The sequence below is a fragment of the Lactuca saligna genome, chromosome 8, assembly GCF_052625555.1.
Source record: "Lactuca saligna cultivar CGN05327 chromosome 8, ASM5262555v1, whole genome shotgun sequence".
Lineage (NCBI taxonomy): Eukaryota > Viridiplantae > Streptophyta > Magnoliopsida > Asterales > Asteraceae > Lactuca > Lactuca saligna.
This window is the reverse complement of record NC_136424.1, coordinates 49,575,369-49,602,677: the sequence shown is the minus strand read 5'-3', so window position 1 is coordinate 49,602,677 and position 27,309 is coordinate 49,575,369. Positions and strand designations below refer to the sequence as shown.

The 27,309-nt window shown below is 34.1% G+C and overlaps 3 protein-coding genes and 1 long non-coding RNA gene across 15 annotated transcripts; 3 read left to right on the top strand and 1 right to left on the bottom strand.

Moving 5' to 3' along the window:
* The first annotated feature begins 868 nt into the window (after positions 1–868).
* On the top strand, positions 869–1,754 carry LOC145012217 (uncharacterized). The gene is made up of 2 exons (XM_078971014.1): positions 869–1,183; positions 1,277–1,754. The coding sequence occupies exons 1-2, from the start codon at positions 1,064–1,066 to the stop codon at positions 1,604–1,606; spliced, it is 450 nt and encodes a 149-aa protein (XP_078827140.1). The 5' UTR covers positions 869–1,063; the 3' UTR covers positions 1,607–1,754.
* Positions 1,755–6,599: 4,845 nt separating this feature from the next.
* On the bottom strand, positions 6,600–8,886 carry LOC145013143 (protein DETOXIFICATION 16-like). Of its 3 annotated transcripts, none has more exons than XM_078971950.1 (9): positions 8,583–8,885; positions 8,252–8,474; positions 7,930–8,113; positions 7,721–7,807; positions 7,530–7,586; positions 7,203–7,441; positions 7,007–7,125; positions 6,849–6,935; positions 6,600–6,748 (listed from the first exon to the last, which is right to left on the bottom strand). In XM_078971950.1, exons 1-9 carry the CDS (start codon positions 8,841–8,843, stop codon positions 6,701–6,703), a joined length of 1,305 nt encoding a protein of 434 aa, XP_078828076.1. In that variant the 5' UTR covers positions 8,844–8,885; the 3' UTR covers positions 6,600–6,700. The 3 variants fall into 3 exon arrangements, with proteins under 3 accessions (XP_078828076.1, XP_078828077.1, XP_078828075.1); XM_078971951.1 differs by having other exon boundaries at positions 8,309–8,474; XM_078971949.1 differs by having other exon boundaries at positions 7,930–8,474; positions 8,583–8,886.
* Positions 8,887–9,426: 540 nt separating this feature from the next.
* On the top strand, positions 9,427–13,044 carry LOC145008199 (uncharacterized). 9 transcript variants are annotated; one of them, XR_013663290.1, is made up of 6 exons: positions 9,427–9,887; positions 10,179–10,311; positions 10,414–11,087; positions 11,408–11,502; positions 12,430–12,567; positions 12,799–13,044. It is a non-coding gene; the product is annotated as an uncharacterized LOC145008199 (long non-coding RNA). The 9 variants fall into 9 exon arrangements; XR_013663296.1 differs by lacking the exon at positions 12,799–13,044 and having other exon boundaries at positions 10,786–10,844; positions 12,430–12,718; XR_013663293.1 differs by lacking the exon at positions 12,799–13,044 and having other exon boundaries at positions 10,786–11,087; positions 12,430–12,718.
* Positions 13,045–20,578: 7,534 nt separating this feature from the next.
* LOC145011089 (protein DETOXIFICATION 12-like) lies at positions 20,579–24,516 on the top strand. 2 transcript variants are annotated; one of them, XM_078969717.1, is made up of 7 exons: positions 20,580–20,917; positions 22,715–23,259; positions 23,354–23,440; positions 23,521–23,577; positions 23,662–23,900; positions 23,974–24,179; positions 24,282–24,516. In XM_078969717.1, exons 1-7 carry the CDS (start codon positions 20,666–20,668, stop codon positions 24,330–24,332), a joined length of 1,437 nt encoding a protein of 478 aa, XP_078825843.1. In that variant the 5' UTR covers positions 20,580–20,665; the 3' UTR covers positions 24,333–24,516. The 2 variants fall into 2 exon arrangements, with proteins under 2 accessions (XP_078825844.1, XP_078825843.1); XM_078969718.1 differs by lacking the exon at positions 24,282–24,516 and having other exon boundaries at positions 20,579–20,917; positions 23,984–24,141.
* Positions 24,517–27,309: the final 2,793 nt, after the last annotated feature.

Genomic DNA, 27,309 nt, shown 5'->3' with positions numbered 1-27,309 from the left:
CCAAGATTACGCTGCGATGGCATATTGGGCCATTGACAACCATTTCATAATGGTTAACCCCATTTCTAGAAGTACACCTTTTTTTGTAACAGCTGAGTTTGCAATAGTTTAAATGTCTAGGCCCAAAAACCTTTTACATTTTACTAAAATTATGGGCCCATTTATGGAGGCCCACAATTTTTGGTGGAGGTAGAACGGTAGAACTTAGAAGTGAAGGAAAAAAAACCGGTTTGAGAAAAAAACACAAAAAACTGACGGTTCTTAGGAAAATAAATAGAGGTGGCAATCGTGTTGTGTTAGGTTTGTGTCGTATCGAAACACTAAACGGGTTGAAAGTGCTTGACCCTAACCCAACCTATTTAATTAACGTGTCGTGTCGTGTCAACCCGTTTATTTTCGTGTCGAGTTCGTGTCGGGTTTCGGGTTAGGGCTATACCTTGAAATATGTCGTGTCATGTGAGGTTAAAAGATTGAGCATGTTAAAAGAGTAGGAGTTGGGTAGGCGGAAAGGAAAAACTAAAAGTTTGGAGGCAGAATAGATGAAATCATAGCAAGTTTAGATGACAAAATTAAAAGAGTGTGAGTTGGGGAGGCAGATGAAAAGGTCGCGAGGATGTGAGAGTGGTGAAAGAGACTAGGTAGTTTGGGAGAGAATGGAAAAACTGAAATTAAGTCTTGATCTAGACGGCTAAGTCATTTCAACATTACAAAACGACTCAATTCGAAGATTTTCTTTTACTTATGGTTTTGGTTTTGTATCTTTCTAGTTTATTTAAATAAGGGAAAACTACAATAAAGTCCCTAAGTATTGCCCGTATAATCGATTTAGCCCTTATATTTTTTTTTTTTGCAATTTAGTCCTAAATACCTGTAAACGTAATCAAAATGAGATATTTAATAGGTTAGCCGGTATCTAACTGATGTGGCAGCTTACGTGGAAGTCATCATGTGAAATAACATCCTACGTGCCATTTAAGAGGGCTAAATCATTGAATCGAGCTCGTCTTCTTCAATCTCCAGTCAAAGGAGCGAACGATTAGGGCAAATTGGCAACAGGAAATCGATGTCGAGTTCGTCAAGCACCAACATCAGAACGTGCTATTGTGGAGATACGGTTGGGATGTGGACATCATGGACTCGAAAGAATCCAGGTCGGAGGTTTTTTGGTTGCCCAAATTACATGGTATAGAATCTTCAAAACTCACTCAAATTCTTCTAATCCTCTAAATTTCCCATTTTTCTATGTTAAAAACATGCATCTTGCTATGTTATGTAGGATGAAGAGAAGGACTGTGGGTATTTTCGTTGGATTGACCCACCACTATTGAATAAGTGGTATAAAGAAAGAATGTATGAGTTAGGAGCTGTTGCTAATGGGGGTGTAGCTATTCCTTTTAATAACCCTGTTAATGAAGGTGAAATACCTGTTGATGGCCCTATTGCCCCTGTGAATGTTGATGTCCCTATTGCCCCTGCGAATGCTCTTGAACCTGATAATCAAATTGCAATGTGTGACAATACACATGTGCCTAGTAATGAATTTGGATTCTGCAAGTGGATGATGGTTTGTTTTGTTTGTTTCATTGTAGGGATGATGTATGGTTAGTTTAGTGTAAGTTGTAGGGTATTATGGTATGGTAGGGATGATGTAATCTTTTGGTTTGTTATCATCATGATGTAATAGATAAATTTTGATGTAATAGTTTAATGTTTCGGTTAATGAAATGGCAATATGTTATTATGGTTTGCATAAATGGTGTACACTAGAAAAATATAACCATGATTTAACAATTGGTGTTGAATTTGGGACTAAAATGATCACCATTGACAACAAACCAATAAAGCTCCAAATCTGGGACACAGTTTGTCTCCTTCTTTTCTTCTATACCTTATTCTCTTGTTACATTTATTATAAAAAGAAATCTTAAAAAAATCTCTTCTTTTTTCTTTATATATTTGTTAGGATGGTCAAGAATCATTTAGATCAATAACAAGATCTTACTACAGAGGTGTTGCTGGTGCCCTTCTTGGTTTGCATAAATGGTGTACACTTGACAAATATAACCATATTAAGGGCATTCACAATGTTTCAATGTGGCTAAAATAATTAAACAACAAACTCCAATATGTCATTACCAACCATGTTAAGGGCATTCACAATGTTTCAATGTGTTTACAAAAGATGTACAAAATATGGTTATCAGTAATTTAAGGGCATTCACAAAAGATATACAAAAGTAGCATTCACAAAAGATGCACAAAAGTAGCATTCACAAAAGATGTACCAAAATACCCTTACTACCCTTAACACCCTAACACCCTAATCCAACTCCAATGGTGAATTTGAAGAAGTCCCAACACATCCCATCTTCTTCAGCTTGGTTTTAACAATCCTCTCAGAGGGCCTTCTTTTTTTCACAATCCTAAGGTGTACTGGTAATTCATGGGTGTCATTAATGCCTTCTTCTTCTTCCTCACTTTCTGGTTGTGTCTCAGGGATATTTTCTTCATCCCCATCTTGTGTCTCTGTCTGAGGTGGATACTCCTCTTCCTATAAAACATCAAGCAATTAATAACATAAACGAATGTAAACATTAAGGTAATATAGAGGGTTTACCATAGACATAGGAAGAACTTGTTCAATAGTGTCATTGTAATCATTGAGTTGTTTCATATGTGAATCTGTCAGACTAAGTGACTTTTTAATTTCTTCAGTTGAATACCGTGATTGTTTCAAATCTTGCATTGCCTTCCATAAATGGACTAAATATTTTTCAGGAATAGTGTCATCCTCAACTTCAGCCACTCCACCAACTTCAGCCACTCCACCACCTCTGTTAGCCACTACATCACCTGTGTTACCCACTGCACCACCTCTGTTACCCCCTCTACCACCTCTACTACCCCTTGCACCACCTCTACTACCTCTGACACCACCTCTTACACCACCTCTAGTCCAATGACTGATATCAGGATCCAATCTTGGTCTACCCATTTTTTTCTTAGGTTTGGGTTCTGGTGTGACCTTGGGATTCTTACAGGATGCCTTGTTATGACCCCTTTGAAGACAATTTTTGCATTGGACAGTCCTTCCTTTTCCTGTAACCTTCATCTTATTTTGGGAGTATTTGTCTTGAGATTCAGTGGCATGCCTCTTTCTTTTCAGAGTTGGTCTCCCTGGCATTCTTCTAGCTAAAGGGGGTAGAGGCTTTATGTATGATGTTCTAGGCCATAAATTTCTACCATTCACAGGTAGTATATTGTTTGCATATATGGCCTTGAACCTGTCCACATGAAACCACTCACTTATGAAATGAACAGGATCTTGTCCAGTGAATAATATTGCACACTGTGCATGTACACATGGAATTCCTGAGATATCCCAAAGCCTACAGCTGCACACTCTGCTTTGTAAGTTAACCACGTACCCTTCTAATCCATTCCTGGCTTCAAAAATAGATGGTCCACTTGGATTCACATTCCAATTCCTACAATGGCATTACTAAATGAAATCATAACAATGAAATTAGAATAATGATAACAAGGAACAATAAAAATGCTAAGACAAACCTCAAATCCTCTCCAAACTTGTTCATTTTTTTGATAGCAGCTGGACAAACCACTGATTCCCACTTTTCTGCCTTTTGTAACATATGGTAGAACCTATCCATCATGTACAACCTAATTTCTTCAAACATTGCTAGAAGGGGTTTCTTTCTAGCATCCAATATGATGGCGTTGAAGCACTCTGTAATGCCATTTTCAACTGCCTCACATGCTACATCAGTCCTAAAAAATGCCCTGCACCATGTGTGAGGATCTCTTGCGATCAAATGTTCATAAGCATTTGGATTAACCTCTTTTATATCATCCATTTTCCTGAGAAATTCACTCTCTACAGTTGATAAGGAAGCTGCCCAGAACATATTCTTGAACTCCACTCCAGAATAGGTCTTCCTAAAGTTAGCATATATGTGTCTTGCACACTGTCTATGCTCCACATTTGGTAGGACTTCTTTGGTTGCTTCAAGCAATCCCTACAATTTAATGAATACATAAACATATAAGATGATGTTAAGGAAAAATCATAAATATGCAAAGAAATTACAAACCTTATGTTGATCAGAAATTACAGTAAACCCTCCTCCATCTAGCAGATTAAGATCCTCTGTGAGCAGTTCCAAAAACCATTTCCAATTAGCTTTGTTTTCAATGTCAACAACTGCCCAAGCAATTGGATAAACTTGGTTGTTTGCATCCCTCCCTATTGCTGTGAGTAATTCTCCTTTACATGTCCCTTTCAAGAAAGATCCATCTAGACCAATTACCCTACGGCACCTTATTTTCCAACCTTCCTTGATTGCTTTAAAACACAAATACATCCTGTGAAAGTATGTTGTTTCATCTGGATTTACAGTGACACCAACTTGGACAGTGCTACCAGGATTTGACCTTAGTAACTCATGGCAATAGTCCCACACCCTAGCATAATGTTCTGTAAGTTTACCATCTATAATGGTCATTGCTCTACACCTTGTTCTGTAAGCCTTAGACCAAGATACACCACAATGAAATTTGGTCCTAATTATTGATTGCATCTCCTTACACTTCAAGTTAGGTTTCATTATCAACTCCTTCAAAAAGTGTCTTGCTAGCCATCTGGGACTCAGTAAATTTGAAATATTGAAATTTCTAACACATTTGTGCTCATCGACTAAGGTTTTAATCTGAAAAGACCTTTCTTGAGTCATCCAGGAAGCATGAACTCTGAATGGGCAGGGTCGAGACTTCATCTTAGAACCACATTTGGCAGTTAATCTCACAGTGTCACACTTCGCAAATTTAATGTTATACCCTGACTTAATAGCATAATTAGTGAGACATTGTTGCAACTGATGTGGTGATTCATACCTTTCACCAAGAAGGGGCTTCATCTTATTCCACTTAACTGATGGGTCGTGAATGGGGAAGCCTGCACCAACCGCATCTCCCAAATCAAGATCATTAGCCCCTGCTGTGTCATCGATTTCCTCTTCTGAACCAAACCCTTCTTCATCTTCATCGACTAAGTCATTGTCTTCATCGGCTTCATTATCTTCATAATCAGAACTGAAGTTAAGGAAAGCATCCTTGCATCTCTCTTTACCCTGTGTCTTGAAATCATCTTCTTCCAGTTCCACATCTATGTGCTCAGTATCGAGCACCTCGTCATCATCTTCGTATTCTTCAGAGTCGTATTCTTCAGATGACTCATGGCGAACTTCTTCTGATTCGACAACCATTGGGTTTTACCTTCGTTTCTCTCAGTAAAACCTTACTTATTTCGTGTATCACTCTGTAAAAACCCTATCTTTTTCTCCCAATCGATTTACCAGACGTCGAATGCAGTGGAAATGGAAGGGTAAAACTCACTTGTACACGTAAGGTGGGATACCGGCTAACCTATTAAATATCTCGTTTTGATTACGTTTACAGGTATTTAGGACTAAATTGCAAAAAAAAAAAATATAAGGGCTAAATCGATTATACGGACAATACTTAGGGACTTTATTGTAGTTTTCCCTTTAAATAATTCAAAAAACTTGCATATAAATAAACAAGTCATTTTTCAAGTCATTCGAGTTGAGAAACCAATTCATAGAACTACCCATTGGTTTTTCTTTTTAATCTTCTAACGTCTTTTATAACATTTTGTGAGGTTGTCAGGATTGAGATCCTACATTGGATCGTTTTTGGGTTTGTAAGATCGGGATCGTAAGATCAGATCCGGATGATCCCATAAAATAAAACATAATTTTAATTTTTAATTTTAAAACATAAAAAATATCTCAAACATTCAGTTTTTCGGTTCAAAAACTTCGTAACATTAGTCACAACTCACAACATAAAATGATAAACGATAAATTAATAAAAGGTAAAAGATATAAAGTGGTAACTTTATTTAAAAAAATAATAATAAAGGAAGGTAGGATCGGATTAAATCTCGATTCTACGATTCTACCTATGACCCTATTCCAAATGCGACCCGACTCGTTTTTCATATCTAGGATCGTACGATCCGACAATCAAGATTGGGATTTTGACAACTTCGTTATTTTGGTTCAAAATGGTCCTATTGCACCTCTATGTTAATTATAAATAAGTTTTGGTTGTGTTTCATCACCGTATCACTCAAAACGTCATTTAATCTTGTAATATCGGTTATTTTTGCAATCTGGTTTTTTAAAAAAGACAATTATTTTTTTATTAAATGTTTGTTACCCTACAAGTTAAGCACATAATTGTGCCATAAAGGCCCTTATGCCCACAATTCAATCGCCATTCGGAATGATATTTGCATCTAAAATGTCTTGTATATTGTGCCTAACCACGGGACAAAATTTTGAATGACTTCAAAGTTAAACACATACAAAAAGCAAGACTATGGTGTTTTTTTTTTTTTTGGCAAAACGTCTTTTTAACCTTTTATATCTATAGGTTAAAGACATTTGAGGAAAAAAGTGTTTTGTTTTTCAGAAAACAAAAAACATAAAAAAAAAAAGTTTTTTTGACATCTTTTTTCAAAAGACAACAAAATTATGATTTTAGAAAAAAAAAAGTTTTATCACCTCTAAAAATATTTACATTTACATTAATATCCATCATTAGTTTTCAAATTCAATTTCTCCTCACACTCTATAAAACAAAATGACAATATCATTCATTCACTACCTATACTTGTTTGAACTCTATTTATAGCTTTCCATGCCTGAAAAACATTAAAAAATCAAGATCATTATTCAATAACATGTACCACTACTACATAAGCCACAATAATCACGATGAACTTCAACATAAAATCAATATACCTCATCATTCCAATTAGTCGACAAATTAATTGCAACTAGTGCCACAACTTGTACAGAAAGTGCACAAATGATCCCCATCCATAGCCCCTAAAATCACAAATCTTCATTTCATGAATAAACTTCAAATTTACACTCAAAATAAGGTACCAAAATCTCACCATGCCTCCAACATGAAGAACAAAAGCAAATAGCAATGCACAAGGAATTCCCACAACATAATAAGCTCCAAGATTGATAATTGCACACACATTTTGCCACCCACATCCTCTAGCAGCACCTAATTTTCAAGAAAATAAATAAATAAAAAAAATTAAATAATGTATTACTTACTTACTTATCACGAATCATTCATACCTGAAAGAACGCATTGAAATCCATCTAAGAAATCTGATAATGCAAGTAGTGGCATCATTTTTGCAACATATTTAATAACTTCTTCATCATTGCTATATAATTTCCCCCAAACATTTCGTACTAAAATAGTAATTGTTCCTACTATTAAACCCTCCAAAATTGCTATTACAACCACAACACAAACAGCCAAACGTGCCGCTTTAGGTCTTGATGCCCCTAACTCATTTGAAACTCTTGTACTACAATAAATAACCAAATGTTACATAATAATATAATAGTATAAAAGTATATATCAAATTAAAATTATAAATGTTACACATTACAAACCTTATTGCTCCACCAAGGCCAACAGATATCATATACACCATCCAACATGTGTTAAGGCTGCCAAAATAAAAAAATGTTAATGTCATAAATGGGTGACTAAGTATTTTTTTTTTTTTTTTTACACATTGTTAAAAAAATAAATGGAACATTTCGTTATCCTATAATGACATTAACCCAAATAAAAAACCAACCTGATTGATAATACAGATGTCTCTAACTTCGGGTTTGGGAGAAGACCAGATAACAAAACTACCATATCAAATGTCCAATATTCAAGGCTGTAAAACACGATTGTCAAATTCATATAAAGAAAATGTAAATAAGTTTATTGCTAAATGTAAGTATATTTATATTATAGGTTAAAAAAATATAAATTACATTGCTATTTCTGTAAACATACCAAATCATAAGAGCAGAAGGAACAGCAAGTTTCATGAAGCTAAGAACATCATTGAAAGCTTCTTTTGAAAAACCAGTCCAAGTGTGTAAACAAGCATTAGAAAACTTGACATAAAATCCCAAAAAAACAACATTCATCCAATTCGATATTGTATTAGCCAATGCAGCCCCTTTGATTCCAAACCCTAATTTGAAAACAAGAACCCAACACAAAAGTGTATGAATCAAAGCTGTGATCCCTGAACTTATCATCATAGGAACCACAATATTTTGTGTTTGAAGAAATTTATTTAAACATTGAAGAAGAGCATAAGCAAATAAACTTGGAATCATCCAACGAATAAAAGTTCCAGCCCCATTTGATATTTCTTGATCTTGACCTAAAGCTATGAAGATTGTGGGAGTGTAGAACCAGATAAATGCAAGTGGAATGCTTAGGGTTGTGAGAGTCAACATTGCTCTTTGCATTTGAATCCCAAGCATGTGGTATTGTTTAGCTCCATAGGATTGTCCACATAGTGTCTCTAATGCACTTCCCATTCCTAACTATAAAAAAAGTTTTTAAAAATTGTGTCAATAATTTGTTTAAATATTGATCATTTTGGATTGAAGTCGAAAAAAGGAGATGAGATAGTGATTAATGAGTAGTCTCACCAAGACACTAAAACCAGTGAAGGAAGCAAAAGATGTAGCCATGGAAGCACTGGAGAGAGGGAGTTGTCCAAGATGACCAACAAACATGATTGAAATCACTTCAAGACAATACTGCAACAAGCTTACTGCTATCAATGGACATGATAATCCTATTTGCTTCTTTACTTCATCGTATACTTGTCTTCTTAAACCTAACTCTTCTTCTTCTTCTTCATGTTGTCTTTGGATTAATGGATCTTGAATTACTTTTTCTTCTTTCATTTTTGGTTATGTGATCGTTTGCTTTGTGGAAGGAGTTAAATAATTGTTGGAGAATAATAAGTTACATGAATTAAAATTTTGAGATGTGGGTCGCACCTTTTTTTGGATTTATTGATATGTTTCTCCATCATTTTGTCTTGTGGCTATTGGACTCTTTGTTGTTCCTTTTGGTTTATCTTATTATATTCCTTACTTTGATGTTTACTTGGCCTTCCTTGTGGACTTCATTTTTACTTTAACCATAACAATATAATATTTTAGGAAGAAATTAAACCGGTTAAAAAATAGAAACTAAATGAGTTGGAATCAATTATGTGTTTGGTTGACATGTAATGAAATCTCTCTTTTTATTTCCAAATTTGTCAAAGGATTAGAAAGTAAGTTATATAATACGATCGAAATGCTTTTTTATTGATTTGTTGTAACTTATTATTATTATTATTATTATTATTATTATTATATACTAATTAAATTCCAACATTCTTATGAACAGTACCTTAGGTAAGGTACTGTTCATCAGTTTAGTTGTGGGTTAGTTGTCAACCAAGGTTAATTTTCACCGCTTCTCATTGCCTGTCTCACCGACTCTACTTCATCTATATCTCATCGGCTTTTCTTTTTCTAGAATGTACTTCACCGGATCTTCTACCACCTCGCTTGCTACACTCAAGAAACGATTACTTCCGTTACTTCCGAGTCTCATTGGTTCTTCTTGGCGGAATCGAACCATCATCTTCAGCCGAGAGAAGTGGTGATCTCATCTTTGCTTGCTGGGAGAGAGGAAGCTTCCGGACCACCTTTTCCAGCCAGACAGACATGATATCGGTAACAACAGTAGATGCATACATCAATCGACACTGAGTTCTTTCTCTCCACTGGAAGCCTTCGATGTCCGTTGCGGTCTCAGGCGTTCCCCTTTCTTGCGCCTCCACCACCACCTGTTGTCCAATTACATCCACATTTGAAACCAAACGTTTTTACTGGCAACATCGACTTGAAATAGCAGCACCAGATATGAAGTTGTACGTTTGGTTGCTCTGACAAGTACGAATATGCTCCATTAATTCCATTTCATGTCAAATAAAACGACATGCTCTTGGGTGTCTAAGGCCCTATCATGCTCTTAATTTTATGGTAATACCAACACATATGACAACCTAATACCCATTCTGTAAATCGAAAGTTTATACATCATAAAGATGTTTGGTTTTTAGACACTCACAAACATTGATATGTTGCTTAATTTTTCAATTCCTATTTTCATTCTTACCATTTTGATATATGTGATTTGTTTATGTGGTTTTTTTTATAACAATTTGGCATATTTTTTTATAGTTCACCATCTTGATTGAAATACGGAGATAAAGATTTACATTTGAGGGATTGTTGGGGCCTTCGTGCCGGAGAAGTATCCACATTTATTCTTGCATCTGCTAGCCCGCCAAGTGTTTGCTAAAATGCTTGAATGGTATTTGAAATATATATTGTAGCTGATAATCTATTATTTTTCTTTGTTTTTGGTATTAATTTCAAATGTCTTATTGTTATCTTCTTTGATTAATTTTTTCAGTTTGTGATACACATGAGAATTTTGAGATTTCTCGAATGCAAGATCCAAAGATTTGGTCTCTATGTTTATGTATATGTACTGTTCTAAATGATGTTGTGTGCTTGAATTTTGGTTCCATTAAAAAAAATTATGCTCAGCTCTTTATGAAAATAAAGTAAAACGTCTCTTCTAAATTTTTTGTTTTTTCCTTCAAAGTAAATGGCACTTACTGTAAATGCTTTTGATTGTTTGTTTCAAACTATTTTCACTCATATATGTAGGTTATGCAAACACTATTTGTTTTTTTAATTATTTTGGTCAATTAAACTTTAATGTGGTTTTTCTAATCTAACGATATGATTTACCTCATGATCAATGGTGGAGGTATTGCAGCGACAATTCAATCAAGAATTCACATAGGATACAAATGTTTAAATTTTGTAGAATTAAAGGTAACGTTTTACTTGCTAATATATTTACTTTTGAAATGGTAGGATAAATGTGTCTAAGGCAAAATATAAAGTGTGACTTCATATAAAGGCTGAAAGTGGCATGTTTCTTTTTTTTCCATTATATAAAGTATTGTTCAAAAACTATTTCCATTCTTCTATGTTAGTTTCAGGGAGATATTTTTTTTTCAAAAGTCATGGAGCTTCTCGCATGTTTAACCAACGATTGAAAGGGTTGAAAAAACAGTATGTTCACTTATTTATTTTCGCTTTTTTTAAGTATGACAATATTACAAATATTACCTTTCAATCTGCAGTTATCGTAAAAATGTCTACCTGCAAGTAACCAAATATGTTAGAAGAATGGAAAGAATTTTGATTATATTCTTATAGTATATAACGTTCTGTACTATATCATTTTAGTTAATTGGGTTAATGTCCAAAAACAGTAACCAAGTATAAAAATTGTTTCATCTAGGTTACTCTAACTTTTTTTTTAATAAAGTCTGACCCACTCATTTTCAAATTTTGTCCCATATTGTATTTTTCAATCGTTTTTTTTGCAGAAACGGTTACTTTGGGTTGCTATGTTGGGTCGATATTACCAAAGAGTGACTAAGTTTAACGGTTGTTCCTACAATCACTATAACCCTTTTTAAAGGTTCAACTACTCAACTTTCTATTTTGTTCCACTATTTTAAAATTTTTTAAGAATTTAAACCACTCAAAAAGTCAAACTTGTAGTTAAGTAAACAGATTTAGAGCTTTTACTTTGGTCCAATTTTTTTCGTAAAACATATCATTATGTCCATGATTGTTATGATCATTACAGGTGTCTTGTAATGTTTGTAGTGATTATAGTATTGATGTATTCTCAACCCGTACTTAGTTATTCAAGACTTGGACACTCAAATTTTGTTTATTTATTTATTTCTATTTTGGCTTGGTTGTTTATTCCACATTATTTTCTCTTTTGTATGTATGAAATACTGTGCTAGCATTTGTTTAAAATCAATTGCCTTCCATTTATTTTAGACAAGATATTAACAAGGTATTGACTAATCTTCTTTTATTCTATCATCGATTGCTTCCTCAATACCCATTCATGTTTTGATATGTATAAATTGGTAATAAACTGAAGACTCAATTATTATTGTGAAGGGAGCATGGGACGTATGTTTCGTCGCCTCCATCATACCCAAAGAATACCATTCAGTTATACCCACCCTGTTGCTTATGAGATTTGAAAAAAAAAAATCATGATGCACACTAAGTGCTCAATAAAATGATTTAACTAGGTTTTTGGATTTTTATTCAAATCCATTATTTAGAGTAATGATAGTTTTGTTCTCACTTAGTGTTTAATGTTACCTTTTATCCTCTATTTTATGAAATCAATAAACTGAAATATAGTTTGGTTTCTATTAACCAAATGAAAATTCAAGTTGATCTATGTGACAAAGAATATTCAATTGTTGATGATCGAGTTAGTTCCCCATGTTATGTTATTTGGGTTTGGACACGTGACTAGGCTACTTTATACCCTAATATCTTGCTTAATTTTCTTTTTTGAATTTATTTGCAACAGTGAGTTAAGCTCTACCAATAGGAGCTTTACTAAGTAAATGAATTTTTCAAGTCAAGATTTAAGGTTTAACTAGCTAAGCTAATTAAAAATGGAGATGATGACAATTCAGCTGGTTGTTGATGCCGAAAAAAATCTCAGGTTAGTCTATGTAATCCTTTTCTTACTGAACCAAAGGTTATAGTTTGTACTCTTTTTTAAAGGATAATCTTTCTGCAATTGATATTCTTTCATCATGCAATCTTGTAAATTATTTTGAGAAAATGGTTCTCGGAGGTTTTGGGGTTGTCTTTGTTTTGGTTATTGAATTATCATACACAATGCCTTTGTATTATTTTGTTTTTGTATTTCATTTATTGAGGCTCTTTGCAGATACGAGACATATGACTTAATGAACTCATATATATTAGCAAATGTTTGAAGTTTTCTGTTATGTGAAGTCCCTGCAATTGAAGTCCCTGCAATTGGAAGGTTGAAAATTTATATTTCCTTAAATACCCTCTCCCACCCCATAAATGGAATTCAAACTCTACTTTTCAAAGTACAACCTAACTTCAATGTATTTACTTCTTTGTTCTCGATTAATATTGTTGAAATCACACAAGATATTTTTCCCAACATCTTCATTTCTTATATCAATTTAGGACAAAGAAACAGAAGGTTTTCATGTACTTACAACTGAAACCTCACTACAACACCCTAATCTACTCTCATTCAATCACACTCAACCCTAATCTAAACAGATCATACGATAAGAAACAACCGATCATTGATCTATCAACAAACGATTGAGAGATTACAATAACTTGTTAACATACACAAGAACAGAGAGAAGTAGATATATGAACAAAGAAAGTACGAACAAAACTAGAGAATACCCTAACTCTTTCTCAAGCTAAAGAAGACGATCTGCTAAATATCTCCACTCTCTCTCTTCTTTTATATCTCAGTAACACGAATGGATCAACCCGAATATATTTGACCCATATCAGAAGATCCACGCATTGTTCCTGCATTTACAATCTAAACCACCAACAAATACTTCAAGCACAAAAAAGCCCTTTAAGAATACAAATAAATATAAGATTGAATTATTTCATTATTTTCAACATTCCCCCTCAATCGAAATATTTATTTGTTTTTCTTAAAAACATCAATGAGACCCATTTTTTTAGATAAAAAATCATGTTGTTTGATATTCAAAGTTTTTGTAAGAATATCTGCATTCTGTTCAGAAGAAAGAATTTTAACCAGTTTTATAACTCCATTTGAAATTTTTTCTCTAACAAAATGCAAATCAATTTCAAAATGTTTAGTTCTTTCATGAAACACTGGATTAAGAGCCAACTTAATTGTTGAATTATTATCACAAAATACAGAAACTGGAATAAAATTCTTAACTCCTAATTCAAAAAAGATTTTCAAAATCCAAATTATTTCACAAGTAATAGACCCAAGAGCTCTATATTTAGCTTCAGTAGAAGATGTATAAACAGTAGATTGTTTCTTACTCTTCCATGAAATCAAACAGTTATTAAAATATACCAAGTAACCTGTTACAGATTTTCTTGTAGTTAAACATTTTTCCCAGTCTGCATCAACAAATCCACTCAATACAAAATTATCAGATTTAGTTATTGCAACTCCTTTTCCATGACTTTCTTTTAAATATCTTAACAATCTTAAGGCTACTTTCAAATGAGATTTTCTAGGTTTGTGCATAAATTGACTTAGCACTTGAACCCCATAAGCAATATCTGGCCTAGTAACAGTAAGATATATAAGTTTCTCAATCAGCTTTTGAAATTCAATTTTATTGTCCAATAACTCATTGTTTTTATCATTATTTTCTGCATTTATCATAAAATTTGTTTCTAAAGGAGTGCTAACTGGTTTACAACCAAGCAAACCATATTCATGAAAAAGCTCTAAATAATACTTTCTTTGATTTAAACATAAACCATTATCAATATTAACTAATTCAATACCTAGAAAATACTTAAGAACTCCAAGATCTTTAATCAAAAATTGAGTTTTCATAAATTCTTTAACCTTTTTCAATTCAGTTTCACAGCTACCAGTTAATATAATATCATCAACATATACAAGTAAAACAGTTATTGAATTTTCAAACCTTCTAATAAAAAGCGAATAATCACTTATGCTTTGTTGAAAGCCAAACATAAACAAAGAAGCACACAGTTTTTCATTCCATTTTCTAGGGGCTTGCTTTAAGCCATATAATGATTTTGTAAGCTTACAAACCCTAGAATCATTTTCAGAATAATATCCAGGGGGAAGAGACATATACACATCCTCAGATAGATCACCATAAAGAAAAGCATTATTTATATCTAACTGATATAAAGGCCAAGAATTATGCACAGATAAGGAAATAACAATACGAATAGTCACAATTTTTGCAACAGGAGAAAAAGTTTCTTCAAAATCAATCCCTTCTCTTTGATTATACCCCTTAGCCACTAACCGGGATTTATATCTTTCAACTTCACCATTTGACTTATATTTAATTTTAAAAACCCACTTGCAACCAATTGGTTTCCTATTTTTAGGTAAATTTGTTATTTCCCAAGTGTGATTACGATGAAGAGCTTCCATCTCTTCATTCATGGCCTTTACCCAATTAGGATCAGATAAAGCTTCGCAGTAATTTTTAGGCTTAACAGTCTTATTTAGATTTGAAACAAAACATTTAGCATCAGCATCAAGTAAAGAATAGTTAACAGATCTTTCTATGCCATATTTATATTTTCCTTCTATAACATAATCAGCAAACTTAATTGGCATATGTGATTCACGTCTACACCTAGATGCACCTATAGACAACTCTACTGAAGGGGTTGAAGAAATATGACTATTTTCCTCAGACATATCAGAAGATAAAGGAATAGAACCAGCAGAAGGAGGCATATTTACCTCACCACTACGGTTGACTGACTCAACTAAGTCACTGTCATCCAAGTTAGTAGCTGCATTAATACCATCCTCCTGTGACTCCACTCTCAGTTCATCTAAATTTATAGAATCATTTAAGTATTCATTTTTATCAAAGTCATCATAGGAAAAAAGATCACTAGGGCCAAAAATATTAATAGTTTTGTCAACAATAGTTGACCTCAATTTGTACGGAAACACTGACTCATAAAACTTCACATCCCTGGATACAAAAGAAGAGTTAGTATCCAGACTAAGAAGTTTATAAGCTTTCTTATCAGATGAATATCCTAACAAAACACATTTTTCTGCACGCTCAGAAAATTTATCAGATACATTTTGTTTAGCAACAAAACAAAGACAGCCAAAAACTATTAAATTATAAAAATTAGGAGTTTTTTTAAAAACAAGTTCATAAGGAGATAAACCATTCAAAACTGAAGTAGGCATTCTATTTATCAAAAAAACCGAAGTTAAAACTGCATCTCCCCAATAATTAACAGGAACTCCTGACTGAAACATAAGAGATCGTGCCACATTAAGAATATGTCTATGCTTTCTTTCCACAACTCCATTTTGTTGTGGAGTGTAAGCACAAGAGGTCTGATGAATGACTCCATGTTCTATACAATAAAACTTCATTTGATTATTTACAAACTCTGTTCCATTATCAAACCTTATAGTCTTAATGTTAACACCAAATTGATTTAATAGAATATTCACAAAAACGTACCTTAAAACAATCAAAAACTTCACTTTTAGATTTTAAAAGGAAAGCCCAAGTTGCCCTAGAAAAATCATCCACAATAGTCAAAAAATATTTATAACCCTCAACAGAAGCCAATCTATAGGGACCCCAAACATCTAGATGAACCAATTCACCTAATTGAGTTGAATGATGCTGACTATGAGAAAAAGATTCTCTAGTCTGTTTTGCTTTATGACAAGTATCACAAGGAGGTAAGGATTCATTTCCAAAATTCAGTTTATCTTTTAGAGCACTTAAAGCCTGGTCAGCAGGATGACCAAGTCTACTATGCCAGGTAAATTTTGAAACAAAACACTTAGGAACAGTTAAACTAGCAAAATTACCTAAGGGAACATGATCAAGGTAATAAAGACCCCTGATTCCCTACCATTCTCCACCATCTCCTTTGACAGTGAATCCTGAATTTTACAATTATGTTCAGAAAATACAACTTCACAACCACTATCCTTACAAAGCTTGTGTACAGACAAGAGATTAACATTAAAGTATGGAACAGCAAATACATCAAATAAAGTAAGATGAGAAGATAATTGAATGTTCCCTATTTTATTAATATGAGCAAAAGATCCATTAGGATGTTTAACAAGAAGATTGAGCCTAGATACATCCACTGTGTCTTGAAGTTGTGACTCAGAGGCTATCATATGTTGATTTGCCCCTGAGTCAACAATCCAACTTTGAGAATTATTTACACTGATAACAGAATTACAGCAAGTAAATGAACATGTACCTGCCATATTAGCTGCAGCAGATACATCCTCATTGGTAGAATTGTCATTAATAAGACGAAGAAACTTGGAGTATTGTTCACTTGTAAGATAGTGAGCATCACTATTGTGAACAGACTCAGAAGAACCTACTATATTGTTATTTGAACTGACAGAAGATGAATTTACAGAAAAGGATTTATTTTGGTTATTATTTTCATTTTTCTGTTTAAAATCCTTTGGATAACCAATCAGTTTATAACATCTATCTATCGTATGACCTTTAAGATTACAATGTTTACATTGTAATCCTTGATTTCTGATCCTGTTTTGACCTTGTCCCTTCTTAAAATCATTAACTTTACTATTAAACACAGACACCTGTGACTTTGAAGGGACAATTGAATTTCAAGACCCATTCCTTTGAAGAGATTCTTCTCTAGAAAGAATAGAAAAGGTAGATTTAACATTTGGTAATGGATCCATCAAGAGAATATGACTTTTTACTTGATTATATGAATAATCAAGACCACTCAGAAACTGCATTAGTTTCATCAATTTAGAATGATCATTAAGCTTAGTAGCAGCCTCACATACACATTCAGTTAAACTAGTTAAACCATCAAACTCCTTCCATAAAGAGTCAAGTTTATTATAATAAACGGAAAGAGACGAACCATTCTGTTTTAACGTATTAATTTGTTGATGGATATTGAAGACTACATATCCATCAGCCTTATTATAAGTTTCAAATAATTCGTCCCAAATATCCTTAGCTTTATCAGAGTAAACATGACTAGCATAAATGGATTCAGAAATAGACCCTAATATCCAATTGCATACAACAGCATTAACACGCTCCCATTTAGAAGTTATAGAGACATCAGTTTTTTCAAGAGTTAAAGTTCCATCCACAAAACCCAACTTATTCCTAGCCTTCAGACCTCTAGACATGGCACTACGCCATAACCGATAATTTTCATTTCCAGTCAATTTAATGGTTATAATTGAGGCTACAGCATAATCAGAAGGATGAACATATAAAGGGTCATCAAAATCAGCAGTAGTACCATCTTTAGGAGTACCACTCCCTTCAAGAGTGTCTCCTGCCATTGTAAATCACAGAAATCACACAGAACAAGTAGCAAATAAACAACACACAGAACAAATAACAGACCCTGTGTTGACTTAAAGTCCAGATGGTCACCACAGTATGTCGGGGCCCAAGACAATCAAACATAGAGTCAAAAACAGCCAAGAACAACACAGTATACATGAAAACAACGAAGAAGGTAGAAGAAAACACCCTCACAGTGCTATAGGAAGCTATGTTGTTTTTTTTTTTTTTTAAATCGACTCCCTGAATCCGTTCCCAACAAGGGTTTATCGGTGATGAAATCCGACCCCAAGAGGATTATTTCAGATAAAGGGATTAATCGATGGCTTTCAGAGTGTATTCCTTTTTGTCCAAACTTGTAATCGCAGCAACAAGTAGATGAGAACAAGCGCCAATCTACAAGATCAATCAAACATCTCGCAGTACCAGGATCCAAAGAAACAAACTAGGGTAAATAGAAAACGAAACCCTAGATCTAACAGATTCAACTAGAAATCAAAGAATCGGTATACCTTTTTAGATCGTTGAGAACCAAGATCACCAAACAACGATCAACAACAACCGAAGCGTCAGGATCAAAGAACATGAGCCTTAAAGCTCTGATACCATGTTGAAATCACACAAGATATTTTTCCCAACATCTTCATTTCTTATATCAATTTAGGACAAAGAAACAAAAGGTTTTCATGTACTTACAACTGAAACCTCACTACAACACCCTAATCTACTCTCACTCAATCACACTCAACCCTAATCTAAACAAATCATACGATAAGAAACAACCGATCATTGATCTATCAACAAACGATTGAGAGATTACAATAACTTGTTAACATACACAAGAACAGAGAGAAGTAGATATATGAACAAAGAAAGTACGAACAAAACTAGAGAATACCCTAACTCTTTCTCAAGCTAAAGAAGACGATCTGCTAAATATCTCCACTCTCTCTCTTCTTTTATATCTCAGTAACACGAATGGATCAACCCGAATATATTTGACCCATATCAGAAGATCCGCGCATTGTTCCTGCATTTACAATCTAAACCACCAACAAATACTTCAAGCACAAAAAAGCCCTTTAAGAATACAAATAAATATAAGATTGAATTATTTCATTATTTTCAACAAATATCAAACATTGTTCTCGATTAATATGAAATTAGGAGCACCGAAGTTCAAATGGACAAAAATGTTGGTAAAATAAATGTCACTTTAATTATACAGTTTGATTTTTTGAAATAATACTTTATTCTTTGCATATCGAAGTCGAAGTGAGGGGCATACTACAAATCTTTTGAACAATGAAGACTAAGAAAGAGTTGAAATGGTCCTTAAATACATTGAGGATGGAGACTTTGGACCTTGCTAAATACAAATCCATGTATGTATTCCAATATTTGTGCAAGTGGCAAATCAAAGTCCTCATTTTTATGTATTTGAAGTTAAGTTTAATAGCAACTTACTTTCATTTGCTTGTCTATTGAAGCATCGTACATTTATGTCTTCCTATTACACTATAAATGGCACCAATAGAAAAGAATATAGATCCATAGATTGAAGTTAACACTAAAATAACACGTCATTTGAGATAACTCCTCGATTACCAGCAAATCAACATTTTTAAGAATCCACTCCACTAATTCTACACATAAAACCAACAACAACAATAAACTCATGATGACAACAACTTAATAAAAAATAACAAATACTATTCTAACCCATGATAACAAGCAACATACACATTCAAAAAAAAAATATCATTCTAACCCATGCAAAGCATGGGCTTCTATACTAGTTATTATTAAAATAATAAAAAATTCATTTAATTAAAAAAATTCATTTATTAAAATTTCTTCTTCTTATTATTAATAAAATAATAAAACCTTCATTTAATTAAAAAATTCATTTATTAAAATTTTAGCTGTTTAAACGTATGTTTTTATGGAGATATTCCATATAATCTATAAAACAAAAGATACAAAATGAAAATATATGATTTCACTAACTACAAACACATTATTTTTTATAAATTGTATGTTCGACTTTTTGTCACTAACATAATCTCATCTAAACATTTTTAGGAATTTCTTTCCCCAATAGACTAATAACTAATAAACATTTTTACTATTTCCTTTTTCAGCGTCAACCCAAACACTCCCTCTCTAGACTCTAGTCTCTTTATAAGCTAAAAAGCAATCATCGTATTTTTACCGAAAATGTTTTGTTTTCAAACTCAAACTCAATCTCGAACACTTCATCACTACAAAAACAATAATCTTTATAAGTTGTATGTCCGCCTTCTTTTGCATCCATAATAATTAAACTCCTTTGAAAATACTTTTTATAATTTTTTGTTTGCATTCTCTAAAACTAAATAAAAAACAAAACAAACAAACTTAAAAGTGATTAAATAAGTTAGATAAACAAATAAAATATAAGATAATAATAAAAAGAGAAATATCTTGTTATCATTCATTTCATTCGTATCAAAACGACAAAAAGCTGTCTCCGTGATGGTTGTGACGAGAGAACCCGTTTGAGAAGGGGTATTTTTAAGTGAAATTACAAAAACGCCCTCAATCGCGCGCTATAAACAATCCTATCGTTGTAACAAACTCCTCTCCTCCCATAACATTTTACCTCCACAATCGCAGCGATAACTCTCTCTTTCCGTTTGCCCATCGGAGATGGCGACGGGGAGAGACGACATGGAAGAAGGATTGATCGTCAAAGAGACAGTTGACGGAATAACATGGCGGATGTTGGCGGACGAGATGAAGAAGTTAGGACTTATAGCAGGTCCGATGGTTGCGGTGACTCTGTCGCAGTACTTGTTGCAGGTTATCACCGTCATGATGGTTGGTCATCTCGGCGAACTTTCTCTTTCTAGTACTTCCATTGCTATCTCCCTCTCCAGCGTTACCGGATTCAGCTTAATCGTTAGTCCTCTCTCTCTCTCGCTCTCTCTCTCTCTCTCTCTCTCTCTCTCTCTGTGTATATATACATGTCTATAATCTATATATCTATGCACACGCATTTGTTGTATGTGTTGATTTGTGTCTAAGTATGTAGTTGTTGAGTTTGAATTATGTAAGTCGTAATTAATTTGCCTCTTGATACTCCTTCTACTTGGTTTCAACTTCCGGTTGCTTTTCGAACTCCATATAACTAACATTGGTGATAAAACATTTAACATCTATGCTGATTTTGGATTCGAAATCGATTAGATGCAGCAGAACAACATCAAAGTGTGGTTTCATTGTTTGAATAGTGAGGTCAATCTAGAGTAGTGATGCCTTTCCACAAGTTGGTAAAAACAAGTAACAGAGGGATGATTTTTAGGGTTTTAGACTTTTTCAGAAAAAAAAAACATGATGATTTGAAAACGTTAAGTACGAACAGGGTAAAGTTGTTGACAAGTTTCCGGAAAAGCACTAGACTCTGTTCTTATACGGTTCAAGTGTCATGTTTCTGTTTTCAATTAGATAGGGGATGGGACCATTTAGTTAATGAATTCTTTCAGAAATTTATTGCAATGATATGTAGTGACGAAGGATGGAGCAAGAACAACGTGATGATAAACCAAACATTGTACTATTACTTTCATTTAGTTCTACTTAGCAACGATTGAAAATATCAGAAATAAATCTAAATACACCCTTTTCATTCTAGAATAAACCCTTATTATGTTATCATGGATCGTTGTTGCTCCATTCTTCTCTCTAATTTCTTTGAACTACTGAAGTTGTAAGTTTGAATATTCCTTGTGTGTGTGTTATAGAGATATTTCATTGCTGTTATTGGCACTACAGAGTGGCTTTTGATGCTCAACACCATATAACACTCATTCTGCTCTTCCTAAGAAGTTGATTTACAGTTTTTCTTAATCCCAAAAGAAAAACTTACAGTTTAGGGTAAAGATAAATATGATTTCTCCTAATTATCGTTCTTCTTTAAAAGATTGAACAAACAATCCTTTGATTAATATGTACATAAAAGATTGTCTTTAATGTCATTCCAGATCTTAAAGACAGAGGGAATAACAGTTTCCTTGAAGTTGTGAATTTTAAGGACCTTATGTGAATTTTAAAATAGCTGTTATTAACTTATTACATCAACCTCTGTACAAAAATATTGTCTGCATATGCATATCATCAGATGGCTGTAATTATATCGTTTACTGGGGTTTGAACTTGGTGCTTACGTTTTTCCATGTGATTGTCATCTTGAAAGGGAAAGCGTACTTTTTATATTGATATAAATACGTATAACTAATGCTATTCAATTTGGCCTTTTCAAATGTTTTTGTGATTAATATTCAACAACTTAGATAGTATTTCAGAAATCAATAAAGTATTGTGTTTAAAAGAGGAAGTAGTCAAGTTTGGATTGCCCACTCACTTGTTGACAAATATTTGCCTCTGTTTTTTCTTGGAAATTAATTTCTTTGTATGTCATGATGCTGTTGTCCTTTTGAGTTTTTCCATATTAAATAGTCAACACAACCCAATCAGAGTCTTGAGTCAATGTCTACTGCACAACTTTTATAAAAATTTACTGCGATGTACACAGTTTTTGGCCACTTGTAAATTGATTTGTAATGTCCATGAAAATTGATAGTGATGGATGGATGATGTATGGCCCACACCTACATAAAATTCGATCCTTCATCTTCCGTATTATGCAAATGAAATTCTTAATGTTTAATCTAACTTTTTTTTAAATTTGTTCAACAGTTAGGTATGTCTAGTGCTTTGGAAACTTTATGTGGACAAGCATTCGGAGCTCAACAATACAAAAAAATCGGAACCCTAACTTACACTGCCATTTTCTCTCTAATAATCGTATGCATTCCTCTTTCCATCTTCTGGAAATACACTGGGAATTTACTCCTTTTTATTGGTCAAAGCCCTTCAATCTCACAAGAAGCTGGAAAATTCATCACGTGGCTTATTCCCGCACTATTTGCTTCTGCAATTCTTCAACCACTTGTTAGATTTTTCCAAATGCAAAGCATGCTGTTTCCCATGCTTATTAGTTCAATACTTGCTTTATGCCTTCACATCCCTCTTTGTTGGAGCCTTGTGTATAAAACCGGATTAGGGAACATTGGAGGTGCAGTATCCATGGGTGTTTCCATGTGGTTGAATGCTATTTTCCTTGTGTTTTACATGATTTACTCCCCTTCATGTGCAAAAACACGTTCTCCAATCTCATGGGAAGTCTTTCATGGGATTAGACAGTTTTTCGGTTTTGCTATCCCATCAGCTGTCATGATTTGGTAATATTCTCTTTCCTCGCAATCTATCCATAATAGCAATAATGGAGTGTAAGTAAGTAGTAAGTATATTGGCTTTATTTGTTAAATTTTGCAGCTTGGAATGGTGGTCATATGAGTTTCTGATTTTGTTGTCTGGGCTTTTGCCAAATCCAGAGCTTGAAACTTCGGTTCTTTCTGTGTGGTATGTATGGATTTATATTGACAGAGAGAAATAATTAAATTAATGATATGTTAATTGGTTTTGTGGAATTTTATCAACAGTCTTAATACTATTGCTACACTCTATGCTATACCATATGGATTTGCTGCAGGCGTTAGGTACCCTTTCTAATTCTTTATCTTGAATCTATCTATAAGTCTAAAGAGTAAAGAGACCCTAATTCCATTTTCTTATTTTTCCAGCACAAGAGTGTCAAATGAACTGGGAGCAGGGAATCCAAAAGGGGCCCGCGTGGCAGTGAAAGCGATCATGGTCCTTGCAGTTGTTGAAACAACAATAGTCAGCTCAACTGTTTTTGCAAGCAGAAATGTCTTCGGATACATTTTCACTAACGAAAAAGAAGTCGTCAACTATGTTACAAAAATGGCCCCTCTTCTTTGCTTAAACATCATAATGGATAGTCTACAGGGAACACTTTCAGGTTCTACTTCTACTCCTTTCTCTCTCTCATCTACCATGTATGTGAAAATGAGGGAGTGTTGATGACGTGGCAGGTGTTGCTAGGGGTGTGGGGTGGCAGCATCTAGGGGCGTACGTGAATCTTGCAGCTTTTTATCTTTTTGGGATCCCGGTTGCTGCTTTGTTGGGATTTTGCACCTCCTTAAGAGGAGAAGGGTTGTGGATTGGAATACTAGTGGGGGCCACCATACAAGTTACTCTTCTTGCGGTAGTAACAATTTGTACAAATTATGAAAAACAGGTATACTTTTTCTTTCACTTAATATATTATGTATTCTACTGTATAAAAAAAAAAAAAATAGCTGAGATTTTCGTTTTATTAATAATTATTATTATGGTGCAGGCAATCAAGGCGAGGGAGAGATTTATCGAGGAAGAAAATAGATTAGGTTGATTTACGGTTGAGGTTACTTTGGTTAGAATGTTCGGTATAATTTTGATTTTTGTTGTAATATACAACACTTCGTATGTGTAGCTTAAAGGGTTTTGATGTTGCTCTTTTATTACTATTACTATATCGGTTTGTTTTGTAATACTATCTTTTTGCTGAAATTTCAAGATAAAAGCGTTCAAAGTTTTGTTTGATTACCGATGACAAAATTATCATGTCATTTGAAAGATTTTGTAAGTAAGTTTCATAATATATTCATTTTATATGTTTTTTGAATCATATAAATAAATATCTATTTTTGACTATAGTAATAATTGTCAATAATTATATTAATTAAAAAGAATTATTATTATTATTACTATTTTACCTAAAAGAAATAATGCCTAAGTTTCGTCTCATTTGTTACTAGTTATCTTAACAATATATGGTTAAGATTAAGGGGCTGTTCGGTAGTTACTGTCTGAGTAAGATCTTATCGAGTCAGAAGCTCTGAATGCATCTGTTTCTAATTGAAACCATATTGTTTGATTATATTTTTTACTGACTCTGCTGAATGAGAAAAATAACAATTTTACCCTTTTATTTAATTTATGTCAGCTAAAATATATCTTTTTGCATGCAAATTAACTTCGATAAATATTATTAAATGAATAAAAGGTCCAAATGTAATGCATAAATTACCTCTACATCATTTAAAAATTAACACTTTTAAGGAACAATAAATTTTATTTATTTTAAAAACAATAATATAGCTAAATGCCTACCGGGCCCTCAGTACGAGTCTGGAATGCCTTCCGGGCCCTCAACTCATATTTAGAATACTCTAGGGTTTGTTGGCTACCACATGGAGCAGTGCAACCTCAACCCAACCCACATAACATATAACATAACTACTGAACATGCAATAATCATATAACATCACAGGTAGTCCTACAGGTCTACCTAAATGGCATAACCACTAACATGCAACACTAACTCATATTCAACATCTAATACTGATAAGATAACATATCTATTGAGACGATCTTGGTGCCTTAGACCCCTTAGTATGGTGAGGATAACTCACCTCGCAACTGTCATCTGAACTAGAAAGCTCAACTCCCGTATCACTAACACGAACTTCACCACCTATAGTTACCATAAAACCCCTTTTCCATAAATCTCCAAATTACATGAATACTCTCAGAAGTCAACTGGTCAACTCTAGGTCAAATTCAAAGTCAAAAGTCAAAGTTAACAGTACATGTTGTCTCGACTCGTCGAGTGTAGCTTACCGACTCGTCGAGTCCTCCATGAACTTGAGAAGTCGTGAAATCCTTGATTGGCTCGCCGAGTTCCCATTTAACTCGTCGAGTTCATACGTGTCCAGGGATTGGTAGAAACCCTAGCCGACTTGCCGAGTCTTCGAACGACTCGCCGAGTTCAAGGCAATCTTCAACGGACTCGTCGAGTTGTTCATCCAACTCGTCGAGTACATGACCATCTTCATATGGCTCGCCGAGTCGACCTTGTGACTCGCCGAGTCCCTTCAGTCTATCATCCATACAGACGCTTTTTAAGCCATGCAGCGGTTCCATATTGCATATCCAAGCTTCTAGGGCATGTTTATCACGTAAAGTTGCAAACTTTACGTGCATGCAACGCCCTAGGGGCTCTAAATGACCAATCTAAGTTTCTAATGGAGCTTTACACCTTAGGAGAGTCTCATCCTTGCAAGAGTTAGAAACTTTATGGACTTAGGACTCAAAAGAGGTTCAAATATGAAGTTTCAACTTCAGATCTAGCTCCCATAACAAAATCCCTTAATGAATAACCAAAGAAAGCCCTAGCCTCCACATATGAATGATTCTAGAAGAAAGAGGTTAAGGTAACAACTTATTACCTCCTAAAACGTGCCCAAGCTGGAGTGGATTCTAGATCCACACGAAATCCTTGATGCTAGCCTCTTGATCTACAAGTTTCCTTCACAAAATTCACTTCTCAAAACTCCAAACACTCTCCAAGCTCACACTTACGGAAATTAGGGTTTCTGGCTCTCAAGGGGTGATAGAGGACAGTGGGAGGCGCTAATGGTCCAATATATAGGGTGCAAAAACCCTGAAATTTAGGGCTTCCACTGCCAGCTCCTACTCGTCAAGTCCCTCATGCCGACTTGACGAGTCATTCATTAAATGACATGTCCTGGCCTGCTGCTACTCGACGAGTCACAATGTCAACTCATCGAGTAGACCTTAAAAATGAAATCTTTAAGGAATAATAATGATACCTGACGGTTGGGATGTTACACATGCACATTATGTTACCTATGATCCTTACTTTGTGAAATAGAACAATTGAAAAACTTTCCAATGAAACTCATTTCACAATTCCCAATCTTTATCATTAGTGTAAGAACACGACATTCTTGCCACCAATAGAATATGTTAGATTCTAACATTTTATGCAGGAGTGTGGACGGGGTTCCATGACTCATCAGTAGCAGGGCAAGGGCGGGGCCCAAGACAGGCGAGGCCTTAGTACAGGAATGTAGTAGAGTAGTTATAGTTTATGTGTTATGCAACATGTTATATGTTTTTATATGTTTAGCGGCCAGGGCCCAAAGACAGGTGGGGTCTAAGAGAAATAGATTTGTACACCGAGCGGGGCTTGAAGCCTGGCGAGGCCTGTTGTAGGTGGCGAGGCCCGAGATAGAGGGCGAGGCTCAGTATTGGCAATATGCAATTATGTGTACGGTATGTGGTAGGTTGGGGAACTCACTAAGCTTCGTGCTTACAGTTTTCAGTTTTGGTTTCAGGTGCTTCCGGTAGCGGAGGGAAGAGCTCGGGATGATTGCATGACACACACCATATTAGTTAGCTTGGGATGTTTTACTCTGATAATAAGAACATGTTTTGAATTAAAACATTGGTCTATGTTAAAGATTTATGTTATGGATTGACAATTGTGGTTTAAGTAACTTTTTAAAAATGAAATTTTTAGT

Coding starts and splice junctions, on each gene's coding strand:
- LOC145012217 (XM_078971014.1), top strand. CDS start 1,064: ATGTCGAGTTCGTCAAGCACCAACATCAGAACGTGCTATTGTGGAGAT. Junction 1,184..1,276: donor TTGGTTGCCCAAATTACATG/GTATAGAATCTT, acceptor TATGTTATGTAG/GATGAAGAGAAGGACTGTGG.
- LOC145013143 (XM_078971949.1), bottom strand. CDS start 8,843: ATGAAAGAAGAAAAAGTAATTCAAGATCCATTAATCCAAAGACAACAT. Junction 8,475..8,582: donor TCACTGGTTTTAGTGTCTTG/GTGAGACTACTC, acceptor CTTTTTTTATAG/TTAGGAATGGGAAGTGCATT. Junction 7,442..7,529: donor GGCCTTGGTGGAGCAATAAG/GTTTGTAATGTG, acceptor TATTTATTGTAG/TACAAGAGTTTCAAATGAGT.
- LOC145011089 (XM_078969717.1), top strand. CDS start 20,666: ATGGCGACGGGGAGAGACGACATGGAAGAAGGATTGATCGTCAAAGAG. Junction 23,441..23,520: donor ACTTCGGTTCTTTCTGTGTG/GTATGTATGGAT, acceptor TTTTATCAACAG/TCTTAATACTATTGCTACAC. Junction 24,180..24,281: donor GTACAAATTATGAAAAACAG/GTATACTTTTTC, acceptor ATTATGGTGCAG/GCAATCAAGGCGAGGGAGAG.